The sequence below is a fragment of the Leptidea sinapis genome, chromosome 37 (genome assembly GCF_905404315.1).
Source record: "Leptidea sinapis chromosome 37, ilLepSina1.1, whole genome shotgun sequence".
NCBI classification, from domain to species: domain Eukaryota; kingdom Metazoa; phylum Arthropoda; class Insecta; order Lepidoptera; family Pieridae; genus Leptidea; species Leptidea sinapis.
In genome coordinates this window covers 7,545,983-7,573,705 of record NC_066301.1, presented here as the reverse complement: position 1 = coordinate 7,573,705, position 27,723 = coordinate 7,545,983, and the positions used below count along the sequence as shown (strand labels likewise).

At 36.2% G+C, this 27,723-nt stretch overlaps 1 protein-coding gene across 3 annotated transcripts in view; it reads left to right on the top strand.

The window, feature by feature from the left end:
- The window catches only part of LOC126975745 (calcium/calmodulin-dependent protein kinase kinase 1), a 238,813-nt gene extending 219,989 nt beyond the window's left edge, over positions 1-18,824 (top strand). For all 3 annotated transcript variants that reach the window (XM_050823758.1, XM_050823760.1, XM_050823759.1), the window contains 6 exons: positions 2,527-2,674; positions 6,451-6,644; positions 7,111-7,326; positions 8,682-8,849; positions 9,459-9,634; positions 12,160-18,824. In XM_050823758.1, coding sequence (XP_050679715.1) covers positions 2,527-2,674; positions 6,451-6,644; positions 7,111-7,326; positions 8,682-8,849; positions 9,459-9,634; positions 12,160-12,469 — 1,212 coding nt within the window. In that variant the 3' untranslated portion in view covers positions 12,470-18,824. The remainder of the gene's footprint in view (positions 1-2,526; positions 2,675-6,450; positions 6,645-7,110; positions 7,327-8,681; positions 8,850-9,458; positions 9,635-12,159) is intronic.
- Positions 18,825-27,723: the final 8,899 nt, after the last annotated feature.

Genomic DNA, 27,723 nt, shown 5'->3' with positions numbered 1-27,723 from the left:
TAAAAAAAAACTGTTCTCACTTTCTTCCACGTTCAATTGACCTGTCGAGATGACATGACTACTTTCAAAAAAAGGACATGAACAGTATTAAGTTCCTCAAATGCGTACAAATTCCTCTGATTCCGCCCTTCTTGCAAGAGAACATGGGCTGCGGTGATCACTTTAAAATCATCAGTTAACCAACGTAAATAATTAAATTTATAACTAACAAAAGATAATTACTTTCTCATAATAGACTACTCTACATTTATTTCATTGCTTCAGAAATAAATGGCACTCTGAGAGGGAATAAACTATGTTAGATACTCCGGCGGTGTGAAAATGAATGCGCTCTTTTTAGAAGATACAAAAAAAAGAAATTATTGCCTCACATGTAAAATTCTTCAAATTATATTAATTAATAGTATGGCGCGAACGGAAGACAGGCAGTATACAAAAACGATAATACAATTTTTTTTATCCTCAAACCGTAAAAAATCTCAGGTGTATTCAAATGAAATAAGGCCTTTCCTCCGAGCATTTGTTTTTTTCATCTGGTAACCCTGCTTTCTGTGAGCTCTTTCTTAAGGTTTGGGACCGAGCCAACGACCTTGAGGAATCAACCGGAGCTGCGTTACCTCATGTAGAAGATCGCCATAGTTTTAATCCAGAATTAGGCGCATTTTTTATTTATTACAAACGTAATACATTTTTCTTTACAAAGAAACAAAACAATGTCACGTTAAATAGCATTGGTAAACAGTTAAGGTAAACAGGTAAGAATTGAAACAAACCATTTTAATAATACTTGGTTCGTGAATTTTGTTCTGTTAATTACATTATGTTATTTAGTATATTTTGTTTTTTTCTATTGTTTTCTCTATTGTAATGTTGCAATGTAGATCGTACGGCACTCCACACAAACCCAAGTGGTTTATGGGTGCTTTTGTATTGTATTATCCTTTGTGATTCCTAAAATAAAAAAAATGTTAATAATGTTCCATACAATTTTTATCTAGATTGAACGATTAACACGGCTCCAACTGTAAAAGTTAGGTGTACTTTGGTGATTGTTTTTGCAAGGTCTGATAAAGTAGTGTTTAAACGTAATAACATTAGGGTTTGATGAGTACTAGTTGTTCTAAAGTCATGTTTATAATAATGTTTTCATCAAGGTGGCTTTATTCAACTTTTAATCGGTCATTTTTTATCAGTTTATTTTAACAGTACCGCTGATTTGGCAGACCAGCCTAGCGAAACTGTCTAAGAAAAAAGCGATTCACTCGATTGTATGAAAAGTGCAGTCATTGATAGATTGGCAGATGGCGGCTATAATCTTGTAAAAAACAGAGATACCCGAAATCCACTACGTTTTGAGCAACTGTTTGCTTTCAAACTTAGCCGGATTGTACTTCGTCGCCAATCGCCATACTGTAATTACTACTGTTTCAAACTTATGTCAAATCACTACACGTTTCATACTAAAGTAAATTTCAATTTTTAATTAGGCAGTTCCGCCTCTTATTACGTAGTATTTACATAACCTTTGGGGCAAACTGTTAAAATAATCCGCTTTATTTTATGACTGAGAAGTATAGTTTTGGACTAGGAACGACGCGAGATTAAGTTAGTTCGTGATTAACTTGCTGTTTGTCTCGTGTCTTACTTTCATTAAAAAGAACCATGGAGATCTTGCCAGGGAGAGGTAACTTAGCTCAGCTCGATTCCTCTAGGCCATATGTTCTCAACGTGGGCGATAACACCCCCTTGTGGGCGTATGAGACTTTCTGGGGGGCAGTAGAAGACCCAGAGAAAATTAGGGGGCATTGAGATGGCGCAGATGGGGTGTGGATTGATTAAAAAATATAGTCTAAAAAGGCAAAAATATACACGCTAATCACGTACTAAAGTAAAATAAAAAAACATATTCTCAAAGTGGACGGTGAGCAAAATAAGGTTGAGAAACTATGCGTCTAGGCCGTTGGCTGAGTTTTTGGCCACTGCATTAAGACTTAAGAGGTTACATTAGTGAGACCTTTCTCAGATTTAAGAATTCTAAATGTTTAAGAAATAAACATCAAGAAGTTTTAAATATGTAACAGGAATTGTGGCTCCTTTTTAAACACGACACGTTTTTATATTTGTATATTTTGTAAGTCGCTTCATTTTGTTATTTGTGTGTGTGTTGTAATAAATATTTTTTCTTTCTGTCAATTATTTTTTGTATCATAAAGTATTTTTTTATTTTTCTTCTTTAATTATTTTTTATGTTCATTGATGATTAAAAACCTATATTACTTTTTTCGTCTAATTTTTCCATACATTTCTACACAGTTGTATAAGGCTTACAACAAATAAAAATAAAAGTGAATGAAAACGTGATAAAGAAACTTAATTCCACTTTCCGAAGCTTCATTATGCCTCCGTGGAGTGGTTTCTTTTTAGTCTAATAATTGTAGGTTTACAAATAATGATTTTCAGTTCTCTCTTGTACAAGGAGCCTCTAATGCGACAGCAAAAGATTAATAATTATTTGGCTATTGACAGGTGCTAGATGACCCCGCCGAGGACCAATTGTATTTAGTTTTCCAACTGCTGGAGGGCGGGCCCGTGGTGGAGGTGCCCAGTGAGCAGCCGCTCAGTGAAGACCTGGCCAGGAAGTACTTCCGCGACGCGCTGCTCGGTGTTGAGTACCGTAAGTACTATCGCGGTCATATGGACAGCTCTCCAATGCAGTAGCGTCAGCAAATAAGTTCTGGATAATCGTAAATCTATCCTTTTGAGCGCGTATAGGAAAAATTATGAGAGGATTATTACGTTGCTTGCGCACTGTCATTGAAAAATAACTAAATCTTGTATTGCCCCTTTCGATAATCAATATTTTTTATAACAAATGGATGGTATCTATTTATGCGTTTGAACTTATATAGGTCTGTAATAACATATCTGTATATTAGATATATTAGATATTAGATATAATATACAGATATGTTATTACAGACCTATATAACAGGGCAATAGGTGGAACAGTTGACTCTCACCACAGAGCCCCGGGTTCGATCCTCGCCCGTCACGTACCAACGTTTATTCGGATTTCGAAATCATATTATGTTCTTTGATATGATATTTTTATCGTCGCTTCATACAGTCGGTAAGGCTTGTTATTTCCGCTGCGGTCATCAAATACTATCGGGTGATATTATATATGCTCGTATATATGCAACCTGTATAGCCGAGTGGTTAGCGAACCTACTTACCCGTCCCGGGTTCGAATCCCGGTAGGTGCAAGCATTTATATGATGAATATAGATGTTTGTTTCCAAGTCATGGATGTTTAAATGTATTTATGTATGTTTGTATGAATATATGTATGTTGAAGTGAGTAAATTTTATTAAATATATCATTGTCTTGTAACCCATAACACAGGCTATATATGCTTAACTTGGGGCTCGATAATTTGTGTAAAAAGTGTGTCAATATAATTATATGCTCGTTTGGCCTCCTCTTTCTTAAAATAAAAGATTTGGCGCAAATATTTAATACTTTAATATTTTATCATATAGAAGGGGTTGGTAATTTAAACGCACTTAATAAAATGGAAATATCTGTATTTTACAGTTTCCACTAATAATTTCTCTGGCCAACTGTTAGTTGGCACTGCTGCAGTGCCAACTAACTTACACGAATTACGAAGTTAACTAAAGATCTATTATAGTTATTTCTAATTATAGTGATAATTATATTATAAAATAACATTACTAACACAGTGAGTAGTTAAATAAATATAATTATTAATTGGGATGTCTTATGACAGTTCATAACGTTGGTAGCGATTATTAACACATCAATGAACAAGTAATGTATATAATAATATTGCTGACAATCATGCAATTATTGGATAACTTTCAACCAGAGGATTAAAAAGATTCTTATGTTTACATTATTATATTACTAGCTGACCCGACAGACGTTGTTCTGTCAATAAACGGTTCGAGAGATATGGTAAATGCGTGGGTGAGTATGTGGGTGACACGACAAACTATATATGTAAACCTGCCTTGAGCTTCAACAAATCTATTACAAAAGATTTCATTGAGATCGGTCGAATAGTTTAGGAGTTATTAGGGAATATACAAACATACATTCTCTTTTATATATATAGATAAATACATAACACATATATTACACAAATTAAATTTGAAAACAAAATTGATGATCGATGTGGGACTCGAACCCGGGACCTCTTGCGTTCCGTGCAAGCGCTCTTCCACTGAGCCAACCGTTCGAGTGACGTGTCGTTGATTAATCTTGTATGTCTTGTTCAACTTCTCAAGTTGTGGCTTCATCTACAGGATCTACCATTAATCTACTTTACAGTTGATAACTTGCTCAACCCCAATAGTTGTATATTAGGAAATTGACTTGAGATGTCGCTCTTGTAAATCTAAAGAATTTGAAAAAAATAACTAAATATGTTTTCAAATTTGTACCAGATACTTGTAATTATTACTATACAGGAATCATTCAGGGTGACACGATACTTAACGACCGAAATTAAAAATTTCAAGCAAAAGTCATAATATCAGCGGAAATTTTACCTGTTGTTTTAGGATATTTACTTTACATTGAGCCTAAATGGTGAAAGGATACAAAGTAATTAATTATACACTAAGCTAACTCGGCAAACGTTGTTTTGCCATATAAATTAATTACCCTGTACCCGCTCATTGTATGAATTGTCATTTTTTTTTTTTAATTCATATAGGAAGACCGACAGCTTACTATCTAATATATATCTATATTGTATATAAAATTCTCGTGTCATGGTGTTAAACATTGAACTCCTCCGAAACGGCTTGATCGATTCTCATGAAATTATGAGTGCATGTTAAGTAGGTCTGAGAATCGGACAACATTTATTTTTCATCCCCCTAAATGTTAAGAGTGGTCCACACAATTTTTTTTTTTTTAATTTTTCTGACATTTTTTTTTTTAATCTGTTTGATTATGAGTCAGCATTAATAATTTATTAATAATAAAATACATACAACTTCAAATTTTCACCCATCTACGATCAACAGTTACTTTTGTATCGCGATTTTAATATCGGCAATACAACGTTTGCTGGGTCAGCTAGTCTTTATCTTTATTATATATATATATTTCTTGTGTGCGTGTGTATGTCACTGAACTCCTCCTAGACGGCTGGACCGATTTTGATGAAACTTTTTGTGTGAGTTCAAGGGGATTTGAGGATGGTTTAGATTCACAATTCAACTACCTCCTAAACGGCTGGACCGATTTTGATGATATTTTTGTGTGTTCCAGTGAATTTGAGATTGGTGTGTGTCTTCAGGTGGATTCGAGAATGGTTTAGATTCACAATAAAACTACCTTCTAAACGGCTGGACCGATTTTGATGATTTTTTGATTGTTTCAGTGAATTTGTGATTGGTTTAGATTCTCAATTCCGTCCATATAATAAATATAATTCTCCTGCTCATGTGTATGTTAGTGAACTCCTCCTAACGGCTGGACCGATATTTCAATTTAAGACGTGTGTACAGGACAACGTCTGTTGGGTCCACTAGTATTAAAATAAAATTCTAACGGCCTTACAAATAAAATTGGCATAAAGCTATAACTTAGCTATAATTAACATAAACCAAGAATACGTAAAATGTTTACAAATAGACATTTTGCTTACGAATAGTTTTTACGGACGTATAACGTTTCCCGCGTTTATTTGCAAGGCAGCTTGTCATTAGGAAAACTTCAGAATTATCATTGTATTGTCAGTGTTGTCAACGATCATGTAAACATTTTGCATTTTCTTTGTTTATCATCAGTTATAACATTATACCAAGTTTATTTGTAAGGCCGCTTATAGTAACAAAAATAATTTGACAGTTTTATATCATTTAATAGATGCATAATTTCAATAAAATAAACACAATATAACCATTTAAGTGCACCCCACACTCTCATAGTGTATATCGCGTGTATATATATATTTCTAATATATAAAATTCTCGTGTCATGGTGTTAAACTATGAACTCCTCCGAAACGGCTTGACCTATTCTCATGAAATTTTGAGTGCATATTGGGTAGGTCTGAGAATCGGACAACATCTATTTTTCATCCCCCTAAATGTTAAGGGTGGGTCGACACCAAATTATTTTTTAATTTTTTTGACATATTTTTTTAATTTGTTTAATTATGAGTCAGCATTAATAAATACATACAACTTCAAATTTTCACCCATCTACGATCAACAGTTACTTTTGTATCGCGATTTTAATATCGGCAATACAACGTTTGCTGGGACAGCTAGTATATATATATATATATATATATATGTATATATATATGTATATATGTAAATAGGAATATCGTGGGAATATCAGATGAGTCTTACAAATACGTCGTCTGTGTTAATAATAATCAAATGTCTCTTAAAATTTTCCAGTACACTTCCAGCGTATTGCTCATCGCGATATTAAGCCTGCCAATTTGCTACTTGGTGAAGGACGCGTGCAAGTGGCAGACCTGGGTGCATGTGGAGAGTTGGCTGCTGCAGGGGAGCTGTCCGGGGCAGTTGGGACTCCGGCCTTCCGTGCTCCAGAAGCCTCCGCAACTCCTACTGACAAATACAACGGCGAGGTAATTTTCTTTTTTAATGAAAATAAGGGATGAAACGAGCACGACGTTCAGCTGATAGTAATTGAATGCATTGTAATGGGCAGCGTCATTACAATGCTTGAAAGACCCAAAAATTCTAAGCAGCGCTGAATTATACAAAAATATTCGCTCGTCAACTTGAGACATAAGATGTTAAGTCTCATTTGCCCAGTAATTTCACTAGCTACGGCGCCCTTCAGACCGTAACACAATAATGCTTACACATTACTTTTTTTTATGGAATAGGAGGACAAACGAGCGTACGGGTCACCTGGTGTTAAGTGATCACCGCCGCCCACATTCTCTTGCAACACCAGAGGCCTTAAACTGCTTTACGGCAGAAATAGACGCCGTTGTGGTACCCATCCTGTGCAATGGAGCCACTGGTAAAATTATTTTTTCCAACAATAGTTTCCTATTTAATCAGTGTCTAAAATTGTGGTTCCAGGCGGCAGACATCTGGTCGCTAGGTGTGACATTGTATGCCATGGTGACGGGGCGTCTGCCTTGGTCTGCGTCCAGCGTGTCAGAACTGCAGCGTCGTATACTTGCCGACCCGCTCATCTTCCCGTCGCGCCCGACCGTATCTTCATCCCTGAGGAGGCTACTTTCCAGGATGCTCGAGAAAGATCCCGTTAAGCGAGCTACGATGAAAGAGATAAAGGTCGAAAACAATACACCATGATTATGAACTAGAACTAGAAATGTGACAATCATAATGTTGATACAAGGAACAAACATAAATTTGCTAAGCCTACTTTTATTGGGCGATGTATATGCTTTTACAACATGACCCCAGGAAATGTACTTAACAAATGATATGATTTTCTTACTGATACCACAGACTGGGAATGAAGCGAACACCCTCAGGGTTTTTAATTGTAAATGTTTATTGTACGATATTACATTGTAATCCATATTTTTATAAAAAAAAACCCGACCTCTGAGTTTCTTATGGTTCTTCTCAGGTCTAAGGAAAACTATTTTGAATGGGTGGTAGTTTTTACGTTCTATAAGTGATTTGAAATCCTATTTTAGATAAAAAAAAAATGAATTTGAATATGCGTCTCCACTCTAATCTAGGAAAAAGTACTACTTCTCAAGCCACCTGGTTTTTGCTTTACCAATTGATTTAATGATATATAAAAAGAAACTTAAAGAAGGCCATGATACTATCGCTAAAACGAATTGTTTATAAAATTCTTTTCATATGTATAAATATGTAAGCAGTTCCTCTAAAAACTCCATATACTGCACAAGCTGGGCAGTGGCCAATTTCGATAGAGATTAGGTCGAACAAGACTCCGCTTAGTAGCAATCAAGAAGTTGTGCAATATTTTCATGTCCCCAATACCGTAGGGTCTAAAAAAGTAAATGTGATGAGAAATGGCGCAGAAACTTGGCCACGTAAAGTCCAATGAAGAAGGCTTGTAGTCTCACTGTGGAATCAAATGAGGAATGGGCAGATACACCGCAAAGCCAAAATAGTCAGTGCCCTAAGGATTGCATAGCTTATGTCGCAATGAACAGCTCGCAGAATGAATTTGTAGGAATGGAAACTACTGAAGTAGACAATTTCTGCGCAGTAGGGAACCAGAAGGCGCAGCATTTTCAGGCCACCAAGGTGACCAACAACCTGGTTTTAGGTTTGAGGAGACCACTGGATGCTGAAAGCGCAAGACTGGGTGTCGTGGCGATCTTTTGGAAAAACCTATGTGCGACACTAAACTTCCTTCAGTAGACAGTTCTTGTGCTATATACATTAGAGCGCTTTTGCACTACGTCCGATCAGAGTCCGATCCGTATACGTGAAAAAACGATCCAAAGTAGTCGAAGAACTATTTCTAAGGTTGACGGAAAGTTCAGATGACGGAAGCCGAATCTAGTTCGTAAATTACCAGAGGTCTGATTGGACGTAGTGCGAATGCGCTCTTACAGTGAATATTAACAGATATGAGATATTGTGGTTAAGTAATATGTAGAAAAAAAAATTTTATATTTCTATATCTTCTTGATCAGGAGCATGAATGGGTGACGTGCGATGGACAACAGCCGCTACCGACGGAACAAGAGAACTGTCGTCTGGTGGAGGTGACAGAGGAAGACATGAGGCAGGTGGTCACCTCAATCCCCAACATCTCCACGCTCATACTCATCAAGACAATGCTCAAGAAACACAGTTTCCAGGTTGGTGTTTATTAGAACGATTGTAGAATTATGTGATTATGAATTTATAGAATAAAGGTTTGTTAAGTTAAAGATATATTCTCATTTGCCCATAGACATCTACAATACCAGAGGTCAAACGGCTATGTTGTATCGGTCCGGGAATACAATAGACTGGAAATGATTCAACATGGTGGCTGGACGGGGCAAAAAACTTTCTATTAACGCGGGGATGCAATTTTGTTTTGTTTTGTATTGTTTGAATGCATGGCAGCTTGATGTAAGAGTAATTTTGACGTAAAGTCCGTTAGTGAAAGTCGGCTTGTGTTAGACTGAACAGCTCCTCTGAGCACTCCCGTAGAAGATGCATAGAGAACCCACACTTTAACTACACTTTAGCTGATGATCTTAAGCTAAATTCCCCGTAAACTCTTTTCAATGCTTTTAATTATTTACGTGCTTAATATGAAACTGTAACGTAAAGTTACTATTTTACAAGTAAGTATTAAAGATCTTACCAAATAAATATGATTCAAAACTGTCAGCCAAGTCTTTATAGGAGTGTCGGGTTTTGAGCTAGCATTTCCAATTTACAGAAATTATTAATTCATATTAATTTCTACATTTCAGAATCCATTCCTGCGGAGCCGAGAGAATAGCACGAGGCGGGAGTCTAGCGAGACAGGTGATGGAACGGGAGAAGGCTTGAGGATGCGTACGGTAGGAGTGGGGGACAAAGGGAAAAGGGGGGCGCTAAGTCGCGCGGGCAGGTCGTTGTCTGCGCCCGGAAACTATCTCACCGAGAAGTAAGTATTAAACTTCACTCAAGCATAGTTGGCAGGTACAACTAATTCACATATCACTAGGTTTGCGAGAGCGTAGATTCTGTAATAGTGCAGTTGGAACCCTGTTACACATTCTCTCTGATGTCCTTTAATGCGTAAACGTAGCATCTCTTCCAAGTCCAATTCTTCAACCAATTGAGAAACGTCAGCTTACTGGTAAAGATGTAACAAGATTCATGAACAGAATCAATCTTAGCAGTGAGCTATAGTTAACAGTGGCAATCACAATAGATCACATTGGTCGCAGTGAAACAGGGCTGCACCAAAGTTACTTTACAAACCATAACCATACTCGTAGTTTCTATGAAAAAACGACGCCATAACGTCACACTGTATAGGCCATATAATTAGTGTTTACTAGCGTATAGACCAAACTGGCAGCCCAATAATGCATGACCAATTTTGGTTTGTCAACGTGTGCGTCAACTAGTGGCTTAAGATGCAAAACACTAAGGAGGTAATGTCAAGCGTGGCTGACTTGTACATCAAAATCGGTTACAGTAACAATATAGTCTTTTTCCTTTTCTATCTTACTATAGTGGGCCCATTCTTCCTTAGGGGTCTCTTCTATGGCATTTTCGTACGCTTTCACCGCATCTTCAGGGCTCGTAAAGCGAATACCTCGAATTTTATCTTTAGTTGCGGGAATAAATAAAAGTCGCAGGGTGCCAGGTCAGGACTGTATGGCGGATGACTCATTATCTCAACACCTCCCATAGTCAAATATTCAACAGCCCGTTTTACGGAGTGCGCTGAAGCATTGTCGTGATGAAGGAGGATCCTGCTTCGATGGCGCTGCTGTCAAATTTTTTCCAAGACAACAGGCAAACAGCGATAAACATACCAGTCTGCAGTTACTGTCCTTCCATCTTCTCTCACATCGCGAAATGACCTTTCCGACCAAAGAATGAGGCAATCATCTTTTTTCCTTTCTTTACCTTAGTTGGCCGATCCTGGAAATGAAACACCCACTGAGCACATTGTCTTTTGGGTTCGGGTTCGTAGCAATATATCCAGCATTTATCACCTATGACGATGTCAAATACAGCATTTGAGTCACCGCCGTTAAGCTTATCTAAGCTTATCTGAGCTGGTCGTCGGTTAAAGTATGGGGAATCCATCTGGTACAAAGCTTCCTGACGCCTCAATGTTAGTGAAATATTTTTTGAACTTGACTCATAACAATGCCTAGGCTTACCCGTATCTGCTGATAGGTCACTCTCTTATCTTCCTCTATCATGTCACACAGCACTAATGCTATCTTCAGTAGTCACTGTTAAAGGATGCCCCTCACGAGGATCATCATTGAGATTGCTACGTCCATGCTTGAACTCGTTAGACCAATTGTAAATAGTAGCACGAGATGGGGCTTCATTGAGAAATACTAATTGCAGCCTATCACAGCTTTGTTATTGAGTAAGCCGACAATGAAAGTCATAATAAATCATTGACCGAAAATCTCGCGTTAGGTTCAATTTCACGTGTGACAAGAGTTTTAGATTTGCCGCCAATTCGCAAAAACAAATGACAAATGAATGCAATATACTACATTAGGTTACCAAAGAGTTCTAAAATTGAAATTCAAAAAAAGTGTTCATTGTCAATGTTTCTAACTGGCCAGTTTTTAACATTTTCAGTGTTACCCACGTATACGAAAGTATATTGTGAATCTATAGTATAGACATATTGCCATTGAAACTTCTCAAAGTAATTATATTATTTGTCGTATCATCGCCATAGATAACACCTCGCCTAGTATCGCCTAGAATCTTGAGCCATTGCTAATTCCGCGGTCATCTGGAGGGCGAAGCAATATTAGCTTCGAAGAAGTTGGGCGTCATTAATAGAGCACTGCAATACTTCAAGCCGGCTCACATTCTAACGCTCTACAAACCGCAGGTCCGGCCACAGTATTGCTGTCATCTCTGATCTGGCGCACCCCAGTATCAGCTCGCTCCATTTGACTGCGTACATAGTGCAGCTCGAATTGTCGGGGACCCAATGCTCTGTGATCGGCTGGATAACTTGCGTTGCGATGTTGCTTCATAGAACGTCCTCTACTGCATTTACCACAGGGAGTGTTCCTTAGAGCTGTTTCATCTGATTCCTGCATCGACATCCACCTTCGCACGACACGCCACAAATTAGGATATCATTCCCACCATCTAGATGTGTCAGTCAGATGGCAGTCTTCCGCAGTGCGGTTTTCAAGGAACTTTCTTCCACGTACTACAAAGATGTGGAATGAGCTTCCTTGTGCCGTGTTTCCGGGACGTTACGACATGGGTACCTTCAAAAAAGGCCGACAAAGCTCCTGTGATTCTTCTGGTGTTGCAAGAGAATCAAGGTGGCGGTGATCACTTAGCACCCAAGTGACCTGTACGCTGGTTTGTCCTCCTTTTCCATAAAAAAATGCCCATTTTATTAACCATAATTAAAGTTAGGGTTAGATATACAAATATCTAATAAATATTCATATTTTGCAGGCAAGTCTCATTCGAAATAAACTTAGATGCGGTAGAAGAGGCCAAGGAAATATCAAGCAAAGCCACAACCGACAGTAAATCGAAATGTACCGACAGCAAACCCAATTGTAGCAATAGCAAATCTAATCATAGCAGTAGCAATGTCAAGACTTTTAGCACAACATGTTCAAATAGCAACTCAAGTACCAAGTACACAACAACAAAGTGTACCGATAGCACAAAAGTATGTACCGTCAACAAAACAGACTGTTCAGTAAATAAGGCAGATGTTAGTGGTGGTAAAGTAAGCGGTATAGAAACACGACGGTGATGTCCGGATAACGGGTGTCAGGAACGCCTTTACAGAAACGGGATTAGCTAGCTGTGTCGTATAGCTTCGAGATCATGGCTTCCTTTATAGGTGCTCTTAAACTGGTCCAGTTCCTTCCTCCGCCTGCAATTTAACTCTACTAATCACTGATGCTGCTCTACTGTTTGCCATAGTGTGTGCCTCAAATAGACCATAACAATATATTTTCAGCTCAAAAGCACGCACTCTTAGGGCAGGAAGCACAATATTTACTTTTAGGTAGTTTAATTATTGTAGATTAACCTTATAAATGAAAGCAAGACTATTCAATAGTAAATGGCATTGGTTTTTGGAATGTCACATTTTAAAGTAACTTACCAACACCTAATTTTAGAAAGACCACAATAATCACAATGTCATTATGAAACCTTTAGTAAAATACAAGGTTAATGATCGTGTTGAAACCATAAACTTAGTAAACTACCGTAAAAGACAAACCCTGTGTGAAAGTGAGATAACCTTACATAAACTAAACTATTCTTACATAAAAACCTAGGTGTGACAGAATAGATAAAGACTATAAATCCGGTTTTAAAACAATTTAGTCTCCATTTGTCTCCTGTCAAATTCAACCGCGTGTGTGTTGTTGAATTTTAGTGTTTGAATCGTTATTGTTGTGTGTTTAACGGATATTAATTAAAAATATAATGTTGTCATGTTTTGTATAAGATTTTGTTGTTACATAGCAACAATTCAATTAAAGAAACATTTCACAGGTAAATACTGATTCTTCAATACTACTTTCGTGATGTTTATTTTCGTAGAACATATAATTATGCACTAAATATATATATATTACATGGAATATACGCAGTAAACACTTTACTTTCTTAAGATTATAATAATTTAAGAAAATAATATGTGGTAGATAATAAAATATTGTATTCGTGAATATGACGCTGTTTATCAATATTTGTCATAGGGATTGTCCAAAAGTAAAATACTACATACTTCACTAACTCACTCACACATCTGTAAAACTAGCACACATGAACATTTTAAATTTAGTCTCGCCGTAATGAGCAGAGTGTTTGATTAATTACTACTAAGTTTATGGTTGAAACACCCTTAAATTTATCATTGTATAAATTATGTGATCCGAATTTAGACTAAGTGTATATTGACTCAATTTTTCTTCTAGAACATTTATATATTTAAGATACTTAATTATATTTTCAAAATGAAAGCTTTACAATGTTTATAAAGATAAATTTTAATATTATCCTTAGAGAGCACAGATAAATTATATAATATGTAGTTATATTTAAATATTTTCATTTTGTAATTAAGGAGCTTAACAGTTATAATATTATTGTATATAAATAATATAATGCTATCATTTAGAGGGTAGCATCTAAATATATTATATTCTAATTCATAGAATTTATATGAATCTATCCAATTAAAATTGTTAATTATTTTATAAAGGTTGTGATAAAATATATTTAAATGTTCGTAATGTAATACTATATGCACATGGATATACTGAAACGGCCTTACAAATAAAATTGGTGTAAGGTTATACCTGAGTATAAATCAAGAATAAAATGCAATAAACTGACTATAGAACACATAAAGATTGTGTTCTTTGATGTTGACTATATCGCTGACAACACTGTCAATATGATGATAATTCTGAAGTTTTCCGAATTTTAAGCAGCCTAGCAAATAAACGCGGGAAACTTTATATGTCCGAATAAACCAATCATAATTCAAATGTCTATTTGTTAGCATTTTGCATGTATTTTGTTTATCAGGTGTAACTTTAAACCAAGTTTATTTGTAAGGCCGTTATAACAACATCAAACTTGTACAGAAGAAAATCTTTTTCTAGAAAAAAAAACGACTTCAAACATTTAGGTATACACTAAAACAAGATAACATAAAAATTCAATGATAATTATTTTCTGGTTGTTATTTTGACGTTGGTGCCAACTTAAGCACAATATCATAACATTCAATACTTTTGCTGATGTAAAATTTATTTTGTACCCCCAGGATATTTCAAAAATTTTTTTTTCATTCCACTGCTGGACAACTCCTAAAGATTTCCATCTTGTGGGGGGCCTACCAACACTAAGTCTTCCGATACGTGGTCGCCATTCGAGTACTTTACTGCCCCAACGGCCATCTGACCGTCGAACTATGTGCCCTGCCCACTGCCACTTCAGTGTCGTAATCATTTGGGCTATGTCAGTGACTTTGGTTCTCCTATGGATCTCCTCATTTCTGATTCGATCTCGCAGGGAAACTCCGAGCATAACTCCATTGCCCTCTGAGCGACCATGACCATAATTTATTTTTTATCTTAAGATAATAATTTTAATTCCAGTCGCTTTCATTTGGCATAGATCTCCTAGATTCTATATATTATTATGTTTCTAAAGAACTTTGTGGCAAAATTTAGCAGCGTTTAGCAGATTTTAAAATGGCTTAGAAATTTAAAAAACAAATAGACAGCAATACAAATTCATTTAATTAGATACTGCATAATTTTATTCGATTTAATTTTAGGCACAAATTAATACTAAGAAAAAAGAAAAATGAGTACCTTACACACGTATTTAGAAGTCATGGTATTTAATAGTAAACAATATACTTAAATGTGATTATACGACTTTTAGACCACTTCTTAAGATAATCTATTTTAATAAATTGTAAATAGTTTTTTACCAACGTTTTTCCTGCACTTTCTTAGAGTCCCAAAGAGTTTGCTGTATAAATCAACATTTTAAATGTACTTATTAACCTCTTCAATAGCTGGATTATTATATGAAATCCTATTCACAATGAAAATGCTTAGATAGTATTTTATACGTCTAGATAGAGTCTCTTGCTGTTAGACATCCGATAAAACAGGCCAGTAGTATTAGTTTAGTGCGTGACAAGCTAGAGCTCAAAATGGAGGTTAGTTATAAACTCAATTTTTCCGAAGTTTTTGCAGCTGTCATAGTCTATCTAGACGTATAAATGATCTTAGTGAAAACTTATAAAATTTGAGCTATAATATTAATGTTTGGTCCAATCATTGTTCTCTTCAAAGTATAGAAGTACTAATTTGTGTAATGAACAACATATTGTCCGAACTAAATGTACACTTTTTTCACAATATTACATTCTCATAGTATCAATAACATAGTACCAGTTAAACAAGAATGTAAATACAAAACTATTCAGTTGTTGTACATACCAATATTATATAAAATGATTAAGAAAAACATACATCGAATATCACTGCCTTAATGTATAGTACCATCCGACGGTAAATCTTCAAAATTCGGTATTGGTTATCTGTCCATACCAACAAAAGCAATATATATTATTCAGATACTCCAAAAGCGAGTGTGCCGTACGGCACCCTACTCCCCCAACTTCCTGACAAAGTTATGACCCTTATTTTGTTTATAAGATTTTGCATGGTCTTATAGCTTGTTTCAATAGCTTTCAGATACATTCACTCAAATCATCCTAATTGTAAGCAATCTAATGCTATACGTAAAATAATACTCATTGACAGAACGCTGCGCGAGCGCCAAAATTGCGCCGATCTACAATGTACTGGATCAAAGAGCGCCGTTCCGCTTAGATGTTTCAATAATTATGCTGATCAATTAGTAATCTGATTACAAAACTATAAATAATCTTAAATATTAACTACTCTCTTACAAGCCTATGTCAATTTCCAACAAGTATGTATTTAAACATGACTAGAAGTACTTCAATATTTTTTTTTACTGAGGTAGTTTTAGTGTTATTTATAAAAACTGTTCGTTGCCTTTTTGTTAAATCGACTTTATATTGTCATTTGATGATTACTTAATTATTTTTTAATTTTATTATGCATTATTACACACTATTTCGCGTCTATTGGGAAATCTGGGGGAACACAATATGACGCTTGCCGACACAATCTTAGATCGTAAATTTTAATATTAATAATACTACTTACGTAAACTTTGTCCAATTCAAATATAGGTAGATGTTATCAGAGATTCTAAGTTCTTAGTTATATTTAAATAATTGCATCTTTAAGATGAAACGGAGAACCATTTAAATGTGTTCAACTCACGATTTTAAAAAGAACAATATCATCTTTCAATGATATGTTTACACCAAACATAAATCATTTAAAGAGGAAAGAGGTGAAGGTACAAAGGGCTTTGGCTGAGATCTATAGAGAGCACTTAGACTTTGTAAGTAAAGTCTGAGACTTAACTTACGTAATACTTGCCTAAGGCCTATCGCAGATGACACACTTTTTGTGCTATCAAGTCTGCGGCACACAAAAAGTCTGCATTTGTTGCGCAAAATGTTTGTGGCAGATATTTCACAAACTTAACGCAAACGACGTACATTTTCCCTCATTTTGTCAGCAGAACTGTAGGGTTGTACACGCAATGGAAGTACAGAGATCGCGGTGTATTAATTCGTACTTGAGATATAAAAAAGATGTAGAAATAGAGAATTTTGGGTTCATCCTATTCTTTCAGAACGATTATTAAAGAGACTGTTTCATAATAAACATTCAGTTCTAAAACTATCCTACTAATATTGTAAATGTGAAAGTTTGTATGTCTGGATGTATGTTTGAACTTCTTTAACGCAAAATCTACTGAATAGATTTTGATGAAACTTTACAATAATATAGCTTACACACCAGAATAACAAATAGGATATAATTTATAAAACTATAGTGTGAATTAGACAAAATATAAAAGAAGTGTGATTGTTACTAATGAATACAACTAGCGCCATCTCTTATCAACTAGCAAGAACAAGATCAATACTATTTATATGGCAAAACAACGTTTGCCGGGTCAGCTAGTATCCTAATAAATTTGCACACTTCATCCCACATTTTTCTTTTTAAATTTTGTCATGATTCTCTGCCAAAGATGTATCATACAGCGCTGGTCTGTTTTCTATTTCTTGAATCAACATCGATACATCGATATCTACATGCGCCATTATACACGTCAATCACTAGCAAGTGCAGACGGCAGACCAAAGTAAGCGTCGTCTTCGCTAGCGAGTGTTGCATTATAATTTTGGCGCACTTTTTGCGCGTCGTTTGCGGTACTGCTATATGTTTTATTGTCACAGACTAAAAAGTGCGTTAAGGGTAGTCTGTTGTCTGTGATAGGCCTAAGTGTGATAAAACGTGAACCTTACTTTTGGCTGCTTTGCTTAAACTCAGAATAATTTCAGCTGTCAAATGACTATAAAAACGAAATCAAAGTTATATATAGATCTCAGTCTTAGTACAACTAAAATTATGAAACTCTGAAAACAACTAGAATTAGGAACTCTAGACTCGCGTCTGGTTAGGTTAGTTTCCTTGTCAAGCATTGGTCCAATTATAGCCTTTTAATGTTGTGATAGGTGAAAATATATAGCGCTTAAAATTATTATTACTCTCAGACTGACAGAGCGTTAAAACCGAGCCAGTGCATCGTTACATATATTGGTAGTTGATTTATTGCGCGATATTGTCTGCAGTGTTGTAACCTGCTGAAAGAAACGGTACATTTTATATGATATCTGCATTTTTTATAACAGTAAGGGACGAGACGAGGAGGACGTTCATCTAATGGTAAATAATACGCCCTGCCCTTTACGATGCAGTGCCGCTCAGGATTAAAAAAAACAAAAATTCTGAGCGGCACTACAATTGCACTCGTCACCTTGTGACATAAGATATTAAGCCTCACTTGCCCAGTAATTCCACTAGCTACGTTACGTTGCTATATATAATCTAGCCGGCATGCTGTGAAAAGGAGCCTACCACTGGTTAGTCATCAAAATTATTGAATAATGTGTGAATCGATGTACCTAATTGATTTCTCGTTCTGAGAGAAACCTCTCGCCTCACACATCTACTCTTAAACAATGACCAACTGTCGATTTTCCAAACCAATACCACGTCGATCATCAGTTGGAAGATATCCACTGCTGGACAAAGGCCTCCCCCAAAGTTCCCGACGACGATCGGTCCTCCACTGCCCTCATCCAACGTATTCTGGTGATTTTGACCAGATCGTTGGTCAATCTTATGGGGGGCCCCCATCGGATTCCCCTTTAACCCCCAATAAGTAATATAAATTAATTATTTGTCACACTGTACTGGCTCGTTTCAAACGACTGTCTTTTATTTTGTAAGGTCTGAACAATTCGATCTAGATATTACGATAAGCTTTCATCGTATGCCTGAGTTTATTATATTTTGCAAGAGACTAAATTGTGGTGAGCGTTTTAATTATTATAAATATTTTGTAATATATTTTGATCGAAGTATGAATAAAATTTATTATTTTAACATTGTTTTACTCTGACAACCAATTGATGATAACTGCGTAAATCACAGAAGCGTTTCCAAACTTATAATCGTCGAATAAACGTTCATACGAATCAGCCTAGCGAAACTCTCTAAGACAAAAGCGATTCACTCGATTGTATGAAACGTGCAGTCATTGATAGATTGACAGATGACAGTTATAATTTTGTACAAAAACGGAGACAGCCGAAATCCACTACATTTTAAGCAACTGTTCGCTATCCAACTTAGCCGGATTGTACTTCGTCGACTGTCATCATTTCAGCCGGAAGACGTCCACTGCTGGACACAGGCCTCCCCCAAATATCGCCATGACGATCGGTCCTGCGCTGCCCTCATCCAACCTATTCCGGCGATCTTGACCAGATCGTCGGTCCGTCTTGTGGGGAGCAACACTACGTCTTCCGGCACGTGGTGATTACTTATTGAATGTAACTACAACCTCTCGTCATCATATGTCATGACATACATCGAACGACTTATCTCTCTCTCTGGGCAACAATTGAGTGTCTCCGTCGGAAAACAACCTGTACTAAATAATAAAAGAACGGATATATATATCGATATATATGCCGTTCTTTTATATTTTTAATCCCCTTTTTATGTCCCTGCTATTTATCAAGCAGTTGCCTGGAAAATACTCATGTAGAAGGAAAACATGTACTCGCGGTGGTTCTCAACCCTGGCCACGGAGTTAACAGGTATGCGCCAAATAATATAATTATGCAGTCCACAAGATCCACAGTTCAAACTAAGCCACTATATTTAATTGATCACCTAATCGTAGAAGGAAATACAGGGGTTTCATGAGGGGTTCTGATTTCGACCACGTGGAGACCTGTGATTCGTATACTCTACTTTTGTAATTAATTCTGTATAGATACCTGAGCTCTCAACATCCGCTCTTTTTGCTAAACCTGGGTTTCTTATATCTTGATCTGATCTGGTTTACTTCTTTGCTGATATTAAAGAATTGTAATTTCGAACAACATTTTTCAATATTATTCACTTATGATTTTCTCTAATATATCAGATATCAATGACTATTAATTAATTACCTTCACTTTGACCAAAGTTCAATTAACGTAACAGAATTGTTAAATTACAATTAAGCGTATATTTAGGGTCATTACTTATACATTAGTTAACTAATGAAATATAATTAAAGTGCACGAAACAAATAAACACACCTTTTACAAATCATTATTTAATGTACATATTTACAATTTTGAATCGTAATAAAATATTTCTTGTTGCACATTGAATTATCCGTTTAGTTATCAAAATTTTGACGTGATAGTTTTATAATTAATGTTTATCGCCTATGTTTTTATTTCTGTTTCGTTTAGATGCTTGTCCTTACTCTTTGGTTCTGATTTTTCACTAACTTTATCCTTAAAGCTAAGCAAAGTAATCTGCTCGTTAGTGTTAGGTGTCCCAAGAGTTACGGCATTGCTGGGTACTGCTGTCAATGTTACTACGTTCGGTTGGTTACTTGGGGTTTGGACGTAACTTAACTGCGAAGTGGCCTGATTGCTTGTTGCTGGCACGAACGTTTGTGGGCTAGGTTGGTTACTCGATGCTCCGATATATGATGTGCCTGCATTGGCCTGATTACCTGTAGCTGTTCCTGTGACGTAAGTTGGCTCCGAATTCACTTGGTTAGGTGTTGAAAGAACATAATGAATCTGTGGACTGGCTTCATTACTATTTGCTTGAGATAAGCTATTTGCTGGATATACTTGATTATTCGAGGGTATAACATAAGTGGCTTGTGGGCTAACTTGGTTATAAACTGCAGTCTGGGGATTTGCTAGTACTTGATAAGTACTTTGTGCAACTGGGCTATTTGGATTATTATTTGGAATTACGCTAACAATGTTATACTTTGCTGGTACATTATTATAAGTAAAGTAAGGTTGAAGATTGTTCTGCACAGGGACTACGTAATAAGAGACACCGTTTATATTTGTTACTGGCAGTTGCTGATAAGTGGATGGCTGTTGAAAATTTGTTACAATATTACCTGCGTATTGGTTATTTCCCTTGACTGGTAGAGTCGTAAGAGTATATACGTTCGAACTTCCACTTGGACTGATGATAATGTTTCCCAACGGGTAAGACCCAACCGGAGTAATCTGTGGTGGATTTTGTAGTACGTATGATGGTTGATTTTGATTTGGATTCTGAACATTTTGATAGTTTTGATTTGTTTGAACAGGTACGTTCGGCACATTTTGCACAAGTTGATTTGTCACTGTTGCCACTGGGGGAGACGTGTCTAATCCCACTGTCATTGTTGCAGTCGGTGCGATACTAACTGCGTACAAGATTTGAGGATTATCCGAGAATCTGTCTGGAATATCTGACGATGTACTTGTAGCATTGTTTTTCTTAATTTGGTCAGGAAAAATGATCGCATTTGGATCTCTTTGCATTCCTATCACATTAACTGATTCCTTTTGAAGCTTATTTCCCTGAATATTGTGAAGGGATGGCTGATTTAATGTATTATTTGATGAACTAGAAATATTTGTTCCAATTGAGCTTAAATGTACAGTTCCATTCATCTTCGTTTCTTTTTTGTCATCCAAGGTCAATAATTCAGTGTTATCTCTTAAGGAATCGTTAATATTATTTTCAAAATCCTCACGAGGCACTCTATGATTTCTTGATTTACTTTCACTAGATAGATTTTCTTGTTGAACTCTATTCAGTTTTACGCCATCAATCAATCTTTTTTTAGAACCATCAGAATATAAGTTATCCGAATCAACGGTAAGCCACGGATTTTGATTATCAGGTTTCTGGAATCGGTAACCGATTTGTGATGGATACAATTCATTTCCTATTGATCTTTGGAAGCCAAACCTATGATTGTTTACGGGAAACAATCGTTGAAAAAAGTCTGGTACGTGATTGAAAAAGTAATCTTCTTGGCTTGGTACACCAAATATAACACGAGCCTGTGTGAGCGCTAGCAAATAGAATAAAATCTGAAAATAAATAAATCATATTAGTTAAAAAGAAAAACATAGCATGGTATTAATCTTTTAAAAGCTATTTTTTGTAATGATGTATGCACACTCGAAATATATAACAAAAATAAAAGATATTTTTAAAGCAATTGTTACGATTGAAATTCACTCACCGGTGCGCTATTCGCCATGATGTAAACGGAAATGAAATATCAATAATCATAGAATGCTCTATTTAAATCAACTTTACGATACAATGACCTCTGATTAGTTAAATATTTATCGGAAAGATACTTAGTGGATTAGGCAATATTAGTTAATTTGTAAAGTGGGTATGGGAAAACCTTTCTGAAATCATAATCGTTTAGTAAATTAATGACTTATTAACTAATGCTCTCATGTCATTTGTTTCATTCATGTTAGCCTATACGATTAAATAAAATTTATGTGTCTGTTTGTTATGTCTAAAGACCCTTTTATCAGAAAATAAAATTTACGATGTAATTTTATTTTAAATCCGATTTTCCGTTTATAGTCAATATAAAGTATACCAAATATGGGGAACGATAGTTTTGTACAGTGTTACTTTGTGTTAAAGAAGAAGTTTTGTTTCAATTACACACACACAAGTTGATATAGGTGACTGAGGACAAATCGGGCTCTATTGCATACCGTTTTATATGTTACCTGTAGTTCATATTGCTGTTGACCGTCACTCCTAGATATTTTATTAAGTGTAACGTCGTTCCGTGTAACGTCGGTGGTGTTTTAGCTTTTATGCTATTCGTGTTACCGAAGAGTGCCACTGCGCTGTGGGTGGGGTTCGCTTCAATCTGCCATTTTCTGAAGCAGTTGCCTAGTTCGTCGATGGCGGTTTCCAGCACTTGAATATTATTAGACGTAGTTTGCATACACATAATATGGAGTATTACTGTCATCTCTGGTCTGGCGCACCCCAGTATCAGCTCGATCCATTTGACCGCGTGAAACGCAGAGCAGCTCGAATTATCGTCTCCGACAGTGCTCCACATGTCCCAGTGCTCTGTGAACGGCTTCACTTGGTTTTGCGTAGAGACGTCGCTTCATTATATGTCTACTACTGCATTTATCACGAGGAGTTTTCCGAAGAGCTGTTTTACCTGATTCCTGCCATCGAATTCAACTATCACACGACACGCTACAAATCAGGATATCATCACACCATCTGGATGTGTGGCGGTTCTTCTACGTACTACAAAGCTGTAGAATGAGCTTCCTTTTTGTTTGTTTGTCTTGTTTCCGGGTCGATATGACATGGGTACCTTCAAAAAAAGTGCGTACACCTTCCTTAATGTCCGGCAACGCTTCTGTGATTCCTCTGGTGTTGCAAGAGAATGTGGGCGGCGGTGATCATTTAACACCAGGTGACCAGTACGCTCGTTAGTGCTCCTTTTTCATAAAAGAAGATTGACGACGCTTGCGTATGACAATCTGACCGAGGTGCTTGTGCCGAATGCAAGTAGTTCAGAAAAAAACAACAAACAGAAGTTCACAAAAATTGGAATTTTGAGTTCCTATTTTAACAGGAGTTGTATTTGGGCATTTCCTGACATATTTTGAGCGTTTAGGACTTATTTGATTTTTTAATTAATACGCTTTTATTAGCTTCTGCTGTATGTCTTTGTTTGTAACCGACTCCATTGCACTTGATTTTGTTTAGTACCTGTTCAAAGACTATCGTTATTCAGGAGTAAACTACATTCGTGCGTCGGAGCTGACACACACACTTTTTTTAATTTTTTGTAATTTTTTTTATTTTTATTTTATTATGATTCAGCATTGAAAAATACATACAAAGTTAAATGTTCGCCCTTCTACGATCTACAACTATTCTGTATCGCGATTTCTATAATATTCTCTTCCATCCACCAAACCGATATAGGGTTGCAAGCTGGCAATCGAATACAATAATTGTAGTACGATATAATTGGTAGGTCTGAGAATCGGTTGCATCTAAATTTTAATAATTGATTTTTTTAAATATGTTATATGGCAATACGACGTTTGCTGAGTCAGCTAGTCTTATATATAAAATTCTCGTGTCACAATGTAAGTTACCTTACTCCTCCCAAACGGCTTTACTGATTTTTACCAAATTTTATATGTATATTCAGTAGGTCTGATCGGCTACTATCTATTTTTCATACCCCTAAGTGATCAGGGTTGTTCACCCTTAACATTTTTTTTTTAATTTTTGCATTAAAAATACAAACAAACCCAAATTTTTACCCTTTTATCACCAACCCCTATTTTTAATCACTTTTTTATATTATTCTGTTCCCTCCACAGATCCGCAACAGGGTTGCAAGATGATAATCGAATACAATAATTATTGTAGTACGATAAATTATTCAAATATGTATTTTGTGGGTCTGAAAATCCTAATAACCAAAAATTTAATTATTGATTTTTTTTATCATTTTTATTGTATATTGTTTGCTGGGACAGCTAGTTTAATATAAAGGAAAGTCGCAAACGTCAGAGAATTTCGGAAAACTTTTTAAATAATTCATATATTACAAACGTAGTAATAAAAAAAAAGTGTGTGTGTCAGGTCCGACGCACGACTGGAGTTTACTCCTCAAGAACGATTGTCTTTGAACAGGTACTAAACAAAATCAAGTCTAATGGAGTCGGTTACAAACAAAGACATACAGCAGAAGCTAATAAAAGCGTATTAATTTAAAAAAAAATATAGATATTAAAAAAATAAAATAATAGGTTAGGTTAAAAATTGTCTATTTGGCGTGAAATGCGCTATATATACTCTCCATATTAAATTAAACATTTAATTATGTGCGTAGCTCATATAAATTTGTATCAACTATATTGATAATTCAATATTAAATAAATACAAAGCACACATGTTTATATATACAATACATGTCATATACGTGCTTATCCGATTTTCCGGCACTAGTATTTACACCACTTTCTTCCATAATTTATAGAATTTTCACTTAACTTTATGAAAGTATAATAATAAAACAATTTCAAAAATATAATAAAGATTCAAAATACAAGAAAGTGAAAGGTGCGCGAGAAATGATGCGCACCAAAAACGTTACTATGGCATTTTGATGAGCAGATTTTACTATCCATATTTTTCTCATACCGGGCGCAAATCGATTCTTAAGAAGTAAACTCCAATAAACAAATGCACTTGAATTTGTTTCAACTGATTTTTTTGCCGGAAGTTTGCGTAAAGTCAGAAAAAAGAATCTGAATTAGCCTCAAGACGCGCTTATGGAAGTTTTGCTGCAAAGATTAAATAAAAAACAACGATCCATTCAAAATTGTATTCAAAGATACTACCTTCAAGAGCTCGATATATTCCTACCGACTCCAATAGTTCAAGAGCCAGTGGACATTTGAGATACAATAAATTAATAAGGGTAAGAGAGTCCGTAATCATCATTATAGCTGCGGGCTAGGTGAGGGTCGTAATTACCAACGTAATTGAAGTAGTTCGGAACATACGCATTGGTATGACCAGGATAATAAGAATAATCCATATTAAACGACGGATATCCAAAGTAATCACTTCTATATGTCTGATATCCATTTCTTATGTAGCCCAAATTTTGATTATATCCTTGAAGAGGTAAAGGTAAAAGGTTTTCTTTTAAGTTCGGTTGTCCATGATTAATAATTATTGCATTATACTTCCTGATTCCCTGATTTCCACGATCTTGATTATTATTGCTTTGTTCTTGGGTGGCAATGAAAAGTTTATCCTGATTTGATAAGCCTCTCGGTCTGTTGTCCAGGTAACCTTGTAAATTACTTTGTCCTTGGAGTACCACAGTCGCTAGGTTTTGGTTGTTTCCGTTTCCTTGACTTCCAAGGCCTCGATTATCATTATTATTCTGTTCCTGACCAGCAATTACAATTTGGCGCTGGGCTGATAAGCTTCCTTCTCCATTGTCTAGGTTACCTTGTACATTCGATTGCTCCTGTAATACCGCAGTCGCTTGGTTCTGGTTGTTTCTATTTCCCTGATTTCCACGACCTCTATTATTATCATTATTATTTTGTTCCTGACCAGCAATTACAATTTGGCGCTGGGCTGATAAGCTTCCTTGTCCATTGTCCTGGTTACCTTGTACATTTAATTGGCCTTGTAACACTGCAGTCGCTTGGTTTTGGTTCCTTCTATTTCCTTGATTTCCACGACCTCTGTTATTATTATTATTATTTTGTTCCTGACCAGTAAGAACAATTTGGCGCTGGGCTGATAAGCTTCCTTCTCCATTGTCTAGGTTACCTTGTACGTTCGATTGCTCTTCTAATACCGCAGTGGCTTGGTTCTGGTTGTTTCTATTTCTCTGATTTCCGCGACCTCTATTATTATCATTATTATTTTGTTCTTGACCAGCAATTACAATTTGGCGCTGGGCTGATAAGCTTTCTTGTCCATTGTTCAGGCTACCTTGTACATCCGATTGTTCTAGGAATACTGCAGTCGCTTGGTTTTGGTTATTTCTATTTCCCTGGTTTCCACGACCTCTATTATTATTATTTTGTTCCTGACCAGCAATTACAATCTGGCGCTGGGCTGATAAGCTTCCTTGTCCATTATCTAGGTAACCTTGAACGTTCGATTGCTCTTGTAATACTGCAGTCGCTTGGTTTTGATTATTTCTATTTCCCTGGTTTCCACGACCTCTATTGTTATTATTTTGTTCCTGACCAGCAATTACAATCTGGCGCTGGGCTGATAAGCTGCCTTGTCCATTATCTAGGTTACCTTGTACGTTCGATTGCTCTTGTAATACCGCAGTAACTTGGTTTTGCTTGTTTAAGTTTCCTTGACTTCCAAGGCCTCGATTATCATTATTATTCTGTTCCTGACCAGCAATTACAATTTGGCGCTGGGCTGATAAGCTTCCTTGTCCATTGTCTAGGTTACCTTGTACGTACGATTGCTCTTCTAATTCCGCAGTCGCTTGGTTTTGGTCGTTTCTATTTCCCTGGTTTCCACGACCTCTATTATTATCAATATTTTCTTCCTGACCAGCAATTACAATTTGACGCTGGGCTGATAAGCTTCCTTGTCCATTGTCTAGGTTACCTTGTACGTTCGATTGCTCTTGTAATACTGCAGTCGCTTGGTTTTGGTTATTTCTATTTCCCTGGTTTCCACGACCTCTATTATTATTATTTTGTTCTTGACCAGCAATTACAATCTGGCGCTGGGCTGATAAGCTTCCTTGTCCATTTTCTAGGTTACCTTGTACGTACGATTGCTCTTCTAATTCCGCAGTCGCTTGGTTTTGGTCGTTTCTATTTCCCTGGTTTCCACGACCTCTATTATTATCAATATTTTCTTCCTGACCAGCAATTACAATTTGACGCTGGGCTGATAAGCTTCCTTGTCCATTGTCTAGGTTACCTTGTACGTTCGATTGCTCTTGTAATACTGCAGTCGCTTGGTTTTGGTTATTTCTATTTCCCTGGTTTCCACGACCTCTATTGTTATTATTTTGTTCCTGACCAGCAATTACAATCTGGCGCTGGGCTGATAAGCTTTCTTGTCCATTGTCTAGATTACCTTGAACGTTCAATTGCTCTTGTAATACTGCAGTCGCTTGGTTTTGGTTATTTCTATTTCCCTGGTTTCCACGACCTCTATTATTATTATTTTGTTCCTGACCAGCAATTACAATCTGGCGCTGGGCTGATAAGCTTTCTTGCCTATTGTTCAGGCTACCTTGTACATCCGATTGTTCTATAAATACCGCTGTCGCTTGGTTTTGGTTATTTCTATTTCCCTGGTTTCCACCACCTCTTTTGTTATTATTTTGTTCCTGACCAGCAATTACAATTTGGCCCTGGGCTGATAAGCTTCCTTGTCCAATACC